Below are 13,869 nucleotides of genomic sequence, written 5' to 3' on the forward strand. Positions count from 1 at the left end.
ATGACTATACTAAAACAATTAATTATACACTTTTGATAGATCGTATGGTATGTGAATATATCTCAATGAAACTGCTTTAAAAATTAAAAAAATAAATATTAAAAATTATGAAGAGAGAAGAAAGCAAATATTTAAAAGAAATAGCCCATATCACATGTTTATGAACAAAATTAACAAATAATATGCATTTGTCAAAAGCTGTTTTGCATGCAGGACGAGGAATACATAGAATGGCAAATAGCAATTTTGCAGTTAAATTGATGGTGATTTCAGTAAGAGATGAAGGTGGCTTAGGCTAGCATGATGGCAGTAGAAGTAAAGAATAGATGACTGAAACTTTAACGTTCTCCTATTTGGTGTGGCAAGATTGGTATGTTTATCTTTCTAAAGTATTTAAAGAAGCTGATATTTTTGGAGCTCAGTCCTAATCGGGAAGCGTTCTGCTTTGTACTGAGTCAAAAAGTAATTGGTGTATTTGGAAAGGTGGCTGATAGATCTACATGGTTTATAAACCCATGGTAGTTAATAGTTAAGGAAGAAGTGGTTACTTTTATACAAGAAGGAATAAGAAAGGGGAAATGGACTAGGGATGAGGTCAAAAAGCATTCTAGGCCTATATTTAGGGAATGCCATCATGTGATAGGAGAAATGAATTGTGAAAAATAAAGAATGAGAGGAGGCTCAGTAGGCCAATTTAAGGAATTTGAAAGTCATCCTACAGTGATGGGGAATTTGTGAGAATTTTAATATGACATAATCTTATGTTTATTTTATTTTATTATTTAATTATGTTTTTAAAAAATTATTGTATATGAAGCTCTTAGGCCAGCTCCTTGGAAAATAATAAAAATTATTACTACAGTTTTTCTTTTTTTCCCATTATTTATTATTATTTTTTGAAAGTTACATTAAAAAAATATGAGGTCCCCATATACCCCCCACCCCCCTCACCCCACTCCTCCCATAACAACAACCTCCTCCATCATCATGGGACATTCATTGCACTTGGTGAATACATCTTTGAGCACTGCTGGACTACATGGTCAATGGTCCACATTATAGTTTACACTCTCCCCCAGTCCACCCAGTGGGCCATGGAAGGAAATACAATGTCCAGTGACTGTCCCTGCAGTACCACCCAGGACAACTCCAAGTGCTGAAAATGCCCCCACATCACATCTCTTCTTCCCACTCCCTACCCTCAGCAGCTACCATGGCCACTTTCTCCATCTCAGTGCTACATTTACTTCCATTACTAATCACATTAGTTCCTGAATAGAATATCAGTAAGTCCACTCTAATCCATACTCTGTTCCTCCATTCTGTGGACCGTGGGATGGTTATGTCTGCTCCACCTCTAAGAGTGTTTAGATTCCACTTGGATGATGGATGCAGTTCTCCTGTTTGCAGTTGTAGGCACTCTTGGCTCCCTGGTGTGGTGGTTGACGTTCTTCACCTCCCTCACCTGGGGTAAGTCCAATAAAAGAGCTTTCTAACTGCCTAACAGCAAATTAATTGGATTGCAACAAATGTAGGTTAAGTAAACATGTTAGAAAATTATTACCCTTATCCTGGTTAAAAGAATTGGTGGCTTGAACCAGATATTTGTGAAGATGTTAAGATGGGGTGAGTGAAAGGAGGAGGGATTTAGGCAGCAGCTACTAAGGGCCTGATGGTCTGATTACAGAGCAGTAGGGCATGATGGAGAGGAAGGAACTTTCCGATGCTAGGATGTGGCTGGAGATTGATAGTGTTGTTGACTGAGACATTGAACAAGGGAGGTCAGCCAGAGGCAGGTTATGATCCAGGTTTGGACACTTTCAGTTTAAGAAGCCTTAGGGTAATCAGGAGTCCTTGCATGGAACTCTTTATTTAAAGCTAGTGGATGATATTGTGACATCGGTATTGCTTAAGTAGACATGAAGAATTATAGACTATCTTATCTTTTCATTAATGTTTATCCATTTTGAATAATCAACTTATTTCTTTGTTCTACTACATAAATATTATTTTTTCATACTTTGGAATTATCTTCATCATATCTCCCTCTAATAATTTGCCTGTACTGTGGTGAGTATTATAGAATGGATAATTCCTTGACAACTACTATGCACGCAGTGTTTACCTAGGGAATAGATTTAATATATTAGAATATCAAGCATATGTGCTTTAGGGAAAAAAATGATTAAAACTTGCGTAGCATTTTCCCACAGGACAATACATTGAGCCAAAATATTTTAAACTGACTCATGACCATTTTTCTTTATCTCAGCATCTTCCAGTGTAAGAACTGCCTTTTCCCCCTGTCCTTGGATCAGTAATTCTCCTGAGTGGCTGTGACACAGGCTAGGAATGTTAAGTAAAAAGAGCATTATATAAAAATAAACCCATTCCCTTTTCACACTTTCTTAGTTGAAGTCATTCACAGATTTCTGGGGTAACATGATTCAGTATGAGTCTCACAAAGAATGGAAAAGAGATACATAATCAAAAGCAACAACTTAAAAATAATCCATTGGATCCACATCTCCTCAGACTGACTGCTCCATTATCCCTGTTAGACCTGGAGGCTTAGAATTTGTTCCCTCTTTGTACATGTCAGGTCAAAACAAACAAACAAAAAAGGCAGAATATTACATGTTAAAAGAAAGCAATGTAGAAAACCAAATGCACTGTTAAAATATAATAAGATTTTATGTGTTCATTCACTGACATGATATAAAGCTAGTCACGTCTTGTGCTTGAGCAGGGTAGAGAAGAGGAAGTGTAACTTTTTGTTGTACCATTAACGGTAGAAAGACTCACTATATAGTGCTAGATGCCAATACTTACATTAAATTAGACAAACTATAGCGATTTATAAGCCTAAAAATATCCTCACATATTTAATACTTGAAAAAGTGAATGCATTGGCTAAAGTGAAATCTACCTTATTTCTTATAGGAACCATGGTCCTAGCTTCCAATCGACTCTACTTCCTCTACAAGCTTCCAATCGACTTCCAATCGACTCTACTTACATTTCTAATGGATGTTAGTGTGGCCACTGCTGGTTTTCACCTGGAATACAAAAGTAAGGTCAACTATTTCTGCTGCCAACTTTGTTATATTGAGGAATTTTCTTAAAGAAAAAAAAAAAAATTGATGTTCTTATTATCCAGGGAAATAGTATTATTCTAAAACTGTGTTTAAGATTTGCATGTAATTGGACCTTAGAAAACCTGTCTTGATGACATATTTATTTTAAAAGAAATATTAATGAGAAAATTGAAAAGTCAATGAATGGAGTGCTTACCTAAAACAACTACTAAAATTTTGGATTGTTCGCATCAGAAAGTGCAAAAAATAGTATGTATATTACCAGTTTCTCTGTGAGTCATAGCAGATATAAGTGTCCAAAACTATAGAAAACTATAATTTCCAAGTAGATTATGGTTATTATATGCCTTTTTATTTCCAGTCTCAAAAGCTCTTAAAACCAGGACTAACAAGGGGCAGTATCTTTACTGCATTCATTTGTGTATTATTCTTTTTAATTGGAAGTAGGCATTGCAAAGGAGACTCTAACCTTTTAAAAATGGATGTGTGACTGAGTTAATAGTCTGATAAATGGGATAAGAAAGGTGAAAATCATAAATCTTCTTTGGTGTTTGATTGTGCATGTAAAAGCAAAGTAAGAATTTCCAGTGAGGGTGTGGTTTATTTTAGAACATGTTTTTGAGCACTAAAAATGCTTAATGTTGATATTCATCTCCTTTAATAAGCAGTTGCAAATACGCAAATACATGGATAAGCTTTAATAAGTGACGTTATGAATTGAGATAAACAGTTTGCTAGGATGTAAATGCATGCATGTTTTTGAAAGGCCAGATTTCCACCAGACTCAAAATACAGGGCTGTTTCGCATTCTAGTTAACTGTACCTATTTTTTACAGGTATTTGTATGCAACTTTTTTCCAATTTATTTGAAAAGGATCATTTTAATGACAGTATAAAATGATACTGTGGATGCTATTTGTGTAGGATATATTTGGAAAAATCTGTTACTTTGATACATTTTGTGAGCATCTGTAGGTAGTAAATTATAAAATTGATTTATGATAGTCTTAATAAATTCACTAATATTTTTAGCAATGTTAAAATTGATGAATGCTCTTTTCTATTCCTATTAAAATAGCTTCTGACATTTCATTCAGTTTTTATACAAAGAGGTGCTAGTAAAATTTTTTTTCTGCAGCCTCTTCTATATACACAGATGGGCTTCAGCTCTAAAAATATAATTATCTATAACCTATTTAATTCTAAATCATTATAATTCATTAAAAGAATAAGACTACTATATTTATCATTGAAATGAACCTTGTTCAAGAATCTCAGATTTAGTTTAATTATTTAATTCATTTATATTTATTTGGACCAATTTAAAGTGAACATTTCATGTGTTATTTCTTTTTCAAGTCGTTTTCTGATGCTCACACCATTCTGACAGTTCGTGTCATTCTTTACTTCCAATGCATTTAGAGGCTGTCATTTTTCTATCCTAAAGGTTTGTTTCAGAGTTTGAAATGTGGATTATATGAGGAATCTGTAGAATTAACCTTAATAAAATCTGCACCAAAGGGTACAAAGACTGTTGAAATAAGTTACCAACAGATTGCCAATGTTTTAAATTTGTTAAAACATTTTTTCATGGACCTCAAAGTATTTCCAATTTGCAATTTTCCAAACTGAGATTTTCCCTAAGATTTATATCCTACAACAATGATTAAAACAAAAATAAGCACTTATCCTGTGCCACATCTTGCTTGTAGCATGTTACAACTGTTTTTTCCTCTCCCCTCGCACAATGCTAGTGAGGCATTAGTATCCTGGGTATTTAAAAGTGAAAGAAGAAAACTTAGAGTGTTACTAACCTGCCCTGGTGACAGTCACACTGCTAATACTGATAGAAAACAGAGGCACAAAAATATACTTTATCACAAATACGCTTCACCAATTAACTTTTGTAAGTATCCCAACTATCCTGTTACAACTATCCCAATTCCCATATTAGAAAGGAAGTGCGCAGATTGCCCTGTTTTACAATTGCGGGTGTTAAGAGTCACTAGTATTAAACATTGAATGGAACATCAAAGTGCTTGTGAGCTGGTGTTGGAAAGCAAGGTGGTCTGGCTTTAGGACCCTGTGCCTTCATGACTCTCCCACCTTTGCTTTCACCTGGGGAGCATCATTTTTCTCCTTTGGAAATGGACAGTTAGGTCCTCTTAAATGTAATAGTCCCTTATTGTAAATGAAAGCTGGTAAGAATATCTCACACAGTAAACAATAACTTCATTCAAAGTGATAGGATGTAAAATATTAATGATTAACAAAGCAGTTCCAAGGAGATCCACTTTAATATGTATGATATAGATTTTCTGCTAACTTTAAAAATCTAGGTAACACCTTGAAAGATCAGGATATTTGAAATGCTGCTTATATTCCTGTTGCCATCTATCCTCATTTAATATTAGTGGTTTGATTTGATATTTGACTAGTGTCAAACAATACAATGTACACATTGTCACTCTTGACCTGGTTTCTTTTCTGAAGAAAAACTACCAAAACAAAACAAAATAAAATAAATGAACAAATATCCAGAAAATTTAGAATACAGATATGTAGACAATAATGATGTTAGTGTACCCTGGAAATTACAAAATCTGACCTGAAGGCATGGAACTTGCTGAGAGGAAACTAGAATACAGTAAATATTCCTGAATTCACCATGAAAAAAAGAAAAGAAAATATAATATGTACATCTTTAGAAAGAGGAAGAGACTATACACATACACATACACACACTCTCTCTCAACTAAACTAAATATACATACTCGACTAAATAAGAGTTTCATTTCAGCATGGAATTTGGTGGGAAGAAGATTAAAAAGACTGAACACATGGGCCATGGCATTGGAATTTCTGTCATTTATATGAGGTGACAGTATAACACTTAAAAAAATGTTTGATATCCCTTCAGGGAATTTCTTTTTATTTGTATTCTGATGTGCTCTACTTTCTCCACTAACAAAATTTCCCTAATATTAAAGTATTTTAAAATAAAGCTCTAGTTCCTTTACTCTAAGAAAATCACTCATGTGACTAGGTTACTCAACTTATGGACATAGGTCTGGCTAGCTTTTAATTTCCTCATTATATTTTATTTTCCATGAAGGCACAATTATAATGTAATTTAATATTTTTGCTATGCTGTATCAAATGACTTAATTATCAAACCTTTTAAAAGGGCACTAAGATATCTATGCATCTTATATTAATTCTTTCAACATGTTTAATGAAAATGCTCTGAGTCTTGTAGTATAAAGTTAGGGGCCATCTTCACTGAGAGAACCCTTCCAGTAGCTTCACAGGGAAATAGAAAGAACAAAACTTTTGTAGGGAAATTAAGCTATTTACATTTAATTTAATTATCAATAATGACTGAATTTAAAACTACCATCTTTCCATTTGTTTTCTATTTGACTCATCTGTTTTTTGTTTCATTTTCCCCCATGTTCCCTGCAGGCTTTTTGATAATTTAAGACTTTTGATTTCCAAGAGTACAGGGTTCAGAGAGGTGCATGGTCATATGTTTGATGACTGTTCCCTCCACAGAACCCTGAGGAGGGACTGTCTCCAGGCTCCTGCTGTGTCCTGTATATTTCTCTCAATCACCTGGTGGAAAGGAAATGCATACTCCCCTTATGTCTGGGTCTTTGAGCTATCTGAGACCTACACCTGGCCTTACCAATTTGCTGAAATGTTAACTGATTTATTTTTACCTGTTTCCGTGGAAGCTGGTGTCTGTTCCTCCTGTACTCAGCTAAAAGTGAGCAGTTTGCATGTCCCAGCTCTCCTTGAAGAGGCTTGTCCTTCTTTCAATTCAGATTACGTGTTCACCTTGCAGCATCAGCTCCCTGATGCATTATTAAGAAGTTATGGGAAACAGACTTTAGCCCAGTGGTTAGGGCGTCCGTCTACCATATGGGAGGTCCGCGGTTCAAACCCCGGGCCTCCTTCACCCGTGTGGAGCTGGCCCATGCGCAGTGCTGATGCGCGCAAGGAGTGCCGTGCCACGCAAGGGTGTCCCCCGCGTTTGGGAGCCCCACGCGCAAGGAGTGCGCCCCGTAAGGAGAGCCGCCCAGCATGAAAAGAAAGAGCAGCCTGCCTAGGAATGGCGCCACCCACACTCCCCGTGCTACTGACGACAACAGAAGCGGACAAAGAAACAAGACGCAACAAATAGACACCAAGAACAGACAACCAGGGGAGGGGGGGAAATTAAATAAATAAATAAATCTTTAAAAAAAAAAAAAAGAAGTTATGATTTTATAGATTCTCTAGTATTTCTCCTTGTTAAAGTGGGATTGCTGTTTTATTTTGCAGATTTTACCTCATAAGTGGAAGTGGAAGTCATCATAAGGTCTTTTTTTTAAAAAAGATTTATTTTCATTCATTCATTCATTTATTTATATCCCTCCTTGTGGCTTGCTTGCTGCCTGCTCTCTGTGTCCATTCACTGCACATTCTTCTGTGTCTGCTTGTCTTCTTTGTTGTGTCATCTTGCTGGGCCAGCTTCCTGCGGGCACAGGCCGCCAGCTTTCCACAGGCACAGTCCAGCTGGCCTTCACAATGAGGCCCTGGGATGCGAATTCAGGGCCTCCCAGATGGTAGATGGGAGCCCAATCAAAGGAGCCACAGCCACTTTCCATCATAAGCTTTTTTTTAAATTGTATGGGTCAACAATGGGTATATGGATACTAAGGTTTTTTAGGTTAGCTATCTCAGTTTGCCAGGGATGTTGTTACAAAGTATCACAGAGTAGTTGGTATAAACAACAGTAATTTATCGGCTCACAATTTTGGAGACAGGAAGTCCAAAATCAAGGTTTCAGTAAGAAGATGCTTTCTCTGACGTCTGTAGTAACCTGGTGGTGTCATGCAGGCAAACCATAACTCTATATCTGCCTCTGTCATGTGGTCATTGCTCTCCACATCTGTCTCCTTGTAATGAGTTTGAAATTTCCTCTGCTTATGAGGACTGCAGTCACATTGGATGAAATCCCCCCTTATTCAATACGGCACCAACCTTAAGTAATCACATCTTCAAAGATCCTCTTTACAAATAGGATCACATCCAGAGGACTAAGGCTTGAGCATCTCTTTGTTGAGACATGACTCAATCCATAATATTACCGTGGAGAAACTTATTCTTGAACAATCATTGTTAAAAGAAATTATCTATCTATCTAATTATACCCACATAACTTTAAAGTAGTGATATAGTTTTTATCATAACTATGAAAAATACCAGAAGATTAGTAAAGTAAATAAATTAGCAGGGAAATCTTACCTAGTTTGGATGTGTTCCCAATTTAGAGTTTGCTTGAAATAGAATATATATATATATATAGCAATGCTTGTTTACTAATCACATTTTTATTTTTAAGAACTAGTTTGTTAAATTGGACAATTGTTGTGAGTTTATACTCTTTGCTAAATCATTAGAGACAGTTAATTTCTAAGAAAAGAGTGAGCCACCTAATAACACCATCTATTGTCATCTATTCAAAATCAATGTCATAAAACTGATCAGTTTATTTTACCTCAAGGGAAAGCTTGCAGCAATTATTCCAGCCTGTTTTAGTGATAATGATTGGCAGTGATTCACATGGCACCAATGTAATTCTAAATGTGGAAGCATTTTAATTTACTGCCTTTAATAGTTTTTTTCTGTTAACATTTACTACTGGCAAATGCAATAGAAAAGTATACTGTACAGTATAAATCCCAGGTATCTTACAAAGTAGTCTAGCAGGCAGACACAGTCCAATGTGGAAACCATGCTCCTATGTCTAGGCTTTGGCCCTCACATAAAAAAGACTCTACAGATGGATTAGAACATGAAACATAAAATCTGTGGCAATGTCAGTTTCATATCCAAAAGAAGACAGAAATAGGAAGGAAGGAGAAGAAGGAACATGGAAGGGTGGTTGGAGGAAGGAAGGAAAGGAGGGAGGGAGGGAAGGGGGAAGAATAGGATAGGAGGGAAAGGAGGGAAAAAGGGAAAGGAAAGGAAAAGAAGAAAAGGTAAAGAAAAGTAAAAAATATTGCAGTAGCAAATTTACATTATATTTATTCTGAGAACAGGAAGAAATTGAATCAGTGATTTGTAGTTGTGAGAGAAAATTAGAAATAAAGTAAATATTACTTGTTTGTATTGAATGCTATTCCTTTACAAGGTAGGATTAAATGAAAAACATTTTCCACATTTTTAGCATTTTATAATTTGTAATTACTGTTATTAGTTAAAATGATTTCTTACCATTATCAAACATATGAAATATTTTACTATATTATTGCTGATTTCACTCACAATTTTAAAATTTTGCAGATATTAATTTATTCAGAGCATTCTGAAATATAGTATTAATATGTCAAGTACAAGTTCCTTAAAAGTGATTAAGCCTTTCACATATGCATTTGTGTAATTGATAGATATGTAATAAACAAACATTATAAATCACGAATATCTAGATAGATAAGGATTTATTAAAAAGGTATATAGTTAAATGATTAACATAATGATTACCTAGACTTTTTAAAAACTTGATAACCTGTATGCTTTCCAAAAAGTATTTGATGCAACTTAAAATAAATATTATGTGTACAAAAATACAATTATTTTAAGGAAATAAAAGTTTTACAAAGACAACCAAACTAAAGAGGAGGATATAAATATTTCTAGCCTCCTAGATTAATAAGCATTAAATTTAGCTTTGAATCTTCTTTCCATAAATCTTTTTAAAAAACGAAATAGCAATTAAGTAAACTCTTTACTTGTGCTATTTTATACAAATTTGTCACTTGTGAGGGAGGTAGTCTTCAAACAAAGATTTTCTGAAAAATACAGAAATGTCTTTCCATGACAATCATTCATCAATTTTTGATTAAAAGTTGGGAATATGATGTACTTCACATTAATTTTTTCAGGGGGATGTTTAAATCAGCCAATAGAAAATTATTAAAATCATATTGTAGTGGAGAAATTCGGATAGGCGCGGTTTCGAAGGCCAGGACACGAGAGAATACTGAGAAGGAAGTTGGTTTATTTCGACCGGCCGGGCTCGGCGGACTCTTGTCCTAATAAAAACCGAGCCCCGAACAGCCTTTTCCAGACCCTTTTATACAGAGGATATAGGATTAGGAAGACTAACAGTGATGGTAAACAGACCTTTGGTTAGGTTCTTCAGATCTTAGTATCAGATAGGTTATTTCCTCCAGGTGAGTTACATATTCTCCACATCCAAGCCAGTTTGGATTAGCATAGCTCCACATTGTCTGGAGGCAGCCCTGAATACACATTCAGTCTCACATCCCTTCTGAACATTCAAAGACTGTAGGGCCTTTATTACTTATTTGGCCATCTTGGAGACTAGGTACTCTTGGAAATAATTTTGATTTTAATGCACAGGCTATATCATATTCCCCCCTTTGAGGCCGAGTTTAAGTTATTAAGCTTCGGCATCACTATTGTCTGAGTCCCTCTGGACTGGCTGGTATGTATATAGAGCCAAGAGATGGGCAGCTGTTTGCCTTTTTACTACACCATCTATTAGGGTGCACATGTACTTATTGCTATGAGTATACTTCCGCTCCCAGCCGAGCCCTCCACAAACTGTGTTCCATGGTGTCCCAGAGTCTATAATCTGACATGCGTCAAATAGGAGGGACACTTGTTCATTCTGGCTCATGACTGGGGTGGAGGAAAGCAACTTCCCATTTCGATTAAGCACTCTTATTTCCCATTTACGGGAGACTGTTGGGGGTCTAGGATCATAGCAGGTTATTTGGCCAGATGCATTACAGACACTATAGGAGGTTCCCTGAAACTGACAGGTGGTTACCTGGCCCTTGCAGGTGTACTGACTATGATATATTAATGTGGTGTTGACATGGGCCCCTGTACGCACCTTTTGAATACATGGCTCACATTCTGTGGTGTCGACCTGGGACCAGGGGAGGTTTAGGGCTAGAAGTAGGAAAAACAGGCAAAGGGGCATTGCAACAGATTAAACCGGATTCCTAATCTTCGGCTGTGCGTAGACCAATCAGCTTCCGGGTGTGATTGGAGCAGAGCTCGGTGTTCCCTCCTCAATCTTCGGCCGTGCGTAGACCAGTCAGCTTCCGGGGTGTGACTGGAGCAGGGCTCGGTGTTCCCTCCTCAATCTTCAGCCGTGCGTAGACCAGTCAGCTTCCGGGGTGTGACTGGAGCAGGGCTCGGCGTTCCCCTTTTTCGCAAGATGAGTTTGGTTGGGCTGTGGGTATCTGGAACACAGGTCCAGGACTCTGAGGCAGCTCGCTTGACTCGGCTATGGTGAATCCACGGGATGATTTCAGCCACCTTAACTGCAGTGGGGGTGGATAAAATGACAAGATAGGGCCCTCGCCATCGAGGAGTTAGTGGAGCTGACTTCCAGTCCTTGACCCAGACTGCATCTCCTGGCTTGTACGGGTGTACAGAGCTGCTTAAGCTAATGGGGGCCCTTTCTTGGACCCAGCGATGCAGGTTATGTAGGGTTTTTCCTAAGCTTATCATCTGCTGAGCTATTGATAAGTTCCCTCTTTCTCTAAGATCCCCCTCTATATTTCTGATTAAGGGAGGAGGCCTCCCAAAGAGGATTTCATAAGGAGTTAGGCTTAGTTTTCGGCTTGGGCTGGCTCGAATTTGGAGGAGAGCACTTGGAAGTACTTGCACCCATGTTAACCCAGTTTCTTGGCAAATCTTGGCAATATAAGTCTTTATTGTACGATTCATTCGCTCTACCTTTCCTGAGCTCTGAGGATGGTAAGCGGTGTGCAGTTTCCATTGGATGCGCAGTGCCTTTGCAATCTTTTGAGTGATTTCAGAGACAAAGGCTGGTCCATTGTCAGAGCCAACTGAGAGCGGTAGCCCATAGCGAGGAATAATTTCCCTAAGAAGAACCTTGGCTACTTCTTCAGCTTTTTCTGTTCGAGTGGGGAAGGCTTCCACCCAGCCAGAAAACGTGCAAACAAGGACTAGGAGATATTTATAGCCTCCAGATCGTGGCATTTCAGTGAAATCAACTACTAGATCTTCGAGGGGCATACTACCAATTCTCTGGACCCCTGGGGCTGTTGTGGGCCCCTGGCGAGGGTTATTCTTTGCACATGTCACACATCGTTGGCATACAGCATGGGTGATAGTGACTAGTCTTGGGATGTAAAAGAATCTTTCTAACACTTCCTTAAGATGAGTTTTTCCCAAGTGTGTATTCTCATGGTAGTCTTGAACTACGGCTGCTGCTAATATTTGTGGCACAACTATTCTGTGATCAGGCAATGTCCACCATCCATTTTCCCCTTGTGTCCCGCCCTCAGAGAGTATCCACTCTCTCTCAGCTTGAGTATATTGTGCTCTCGGTGACTCAGAGGCTGCGGGGCAAGGACAGGCAGTGTATGCTGGATGTTCTGATAATTAAGGGGTTGAGGAATGAGAGCAGCAGCCAGGTTTTCAGATAGGGATCCCTCCCGTGCCACTCTTTTTGCTTCAGCGTCTGCCCTCCGATTTCCCTGGGCAATGGGGCTGTGGCTGGTCTGGTGTCCCTTACAGTGCATTACAGCTACTTTGGCAGGCTCCCAAACTGCATCTAGTAGCTCCAGAACCTGTGTGCCGTATTTAATGCTCTTGCCTCCCGAGTTAATGAGTCCCTTTTGCTTATATAAGGCTCCATGCGCATGCAGGGTAAGAAAGGCATATTTGGAGTCTGTGTAGATGTTAACCTTGGCTCCGGCTGCAAGTTGCAAGGCTCGGGTGAGGGCAATGAGTTCAGCTTTTTGTGCTGATGTGTTATTTGGGAGGCGCTGTGCCTCTACTGTGGTCTCAGATGTTACTACAGCATATCCTGCTCGTCGATTGCTGCCCTGCATAAAGCTACTCCCATCTGTAAAAAACTCCATATCAGGATTTGCCAATGGCTGGTCTTGAAGGTCTGGCCTGCTGGAATATACTTCTTGCAATGTTTCCAGGCAGTTATGGGCTGGAACCCCTGGCTCTACGGGTAGCAGGGTGGCTGGATTTAGGGTTTTTACAAGTTCCAGCTGGATGGATGGGTTTTCACATAATAGAGTCTGATATTTAACCAGGCGGCTGTTAGTAAGCCAATGTGTTCCTTTGGCTTCTAAGATTGTGACTACTGCATGTGGAACCCGGACAATAATAGGCTGCCCAAGAGTCAATTTTATAGCTTCTACTGTAAGCACGGCTGCAGCCGCTACAGCTTGCAAACATGAAGGCCATCCCTGGGCTACAGTGTCCAGTTGTTTAGATAAATACGCTACAGGTCTTTGCCAGGAACCGAGGTATTGAGTGAGTACTCCTACTGCTATGCTTTGGCGGTTGTGAACATAGAGGTAGAACGGCTTACTGAGGTCCGGAAGTCCGAGACTCGGTGCTTCCATTAGAGCTTGTTTGAGAGCAGTGAAAGCATTTTTCTGTGGGCTTTCCCAGAGCAGGGGATCCCTATCTCCCCCCTTTGTGGCTTCATATAAAGGGCGCGTGAGAACCCCAAAATTGGGGATCCAATTGCGGCAGAATCCAGCTGCCCCAAGGAACTCTCGCAGCTTCCGGCGAGAATTGGGCTCAGGAAGACTACAGATCGCTTCCTTTCTCTCAAGTCCTAATTCACGGCGCCCCTGTGTTATTTTGTAACCTAGGTATTTGACCTGAGGTAGGCAGATTTGGGCCTTTTTCTTAGACACCCGATAGCCCTTCTGCTGTAGATGTTTTAAAAGAGCATGGGTTCCACCAG

At 38.6% G+C, this 13,869-nt stretch overlaps 1 protein-coding gene across 6 annotated transcripts in view; it reads left to right on the plus strand.

Annotated features, from left to right (window-relative positions):
* LOC131275579 (CUB and sushi domain-containing protein 1-like) overlaps window positions 1–13,869 on the plus strand; it is a 322,424-nt gene that overhangs the window by 227,851 nt on the left and 80,704 nt on the right. For all 6 annotated transcript variants that reach the window (XR_011647208.1, XR_011647209.1, XR_011647207.1 and 3 more), the window contains one exon: window positions 2,944–3,072. Coding sequence is in view for 3 of the 6 variants with exons in the window: in XM_071211297.1 (XP_071067398.1) it covers window positions 2,944–3,072 (129 nt within the window). In the remaining 3 variants the exon portion in view is untranslated. The remainder of the gene's footprint in view (window positions 1–2,943; window positions 3,073–13,869) is intronic.

The sequence above is a fragment of the Dasypus novemcinctus genome, chromosome 23 (genome assembly GCF_030445035.2).
Source record: "Dasypus novemcinctus isolate mDasNov1 chromosome 23, mDasNov1.1.hap2, whole genome shotgun sequence".
Lineage (NCBI taxonomy): Eukaryota > Metazoa > Chordata > Mammalia > Cingulata > Dasypodidae > Dasypus > Dasypus novemcinctus.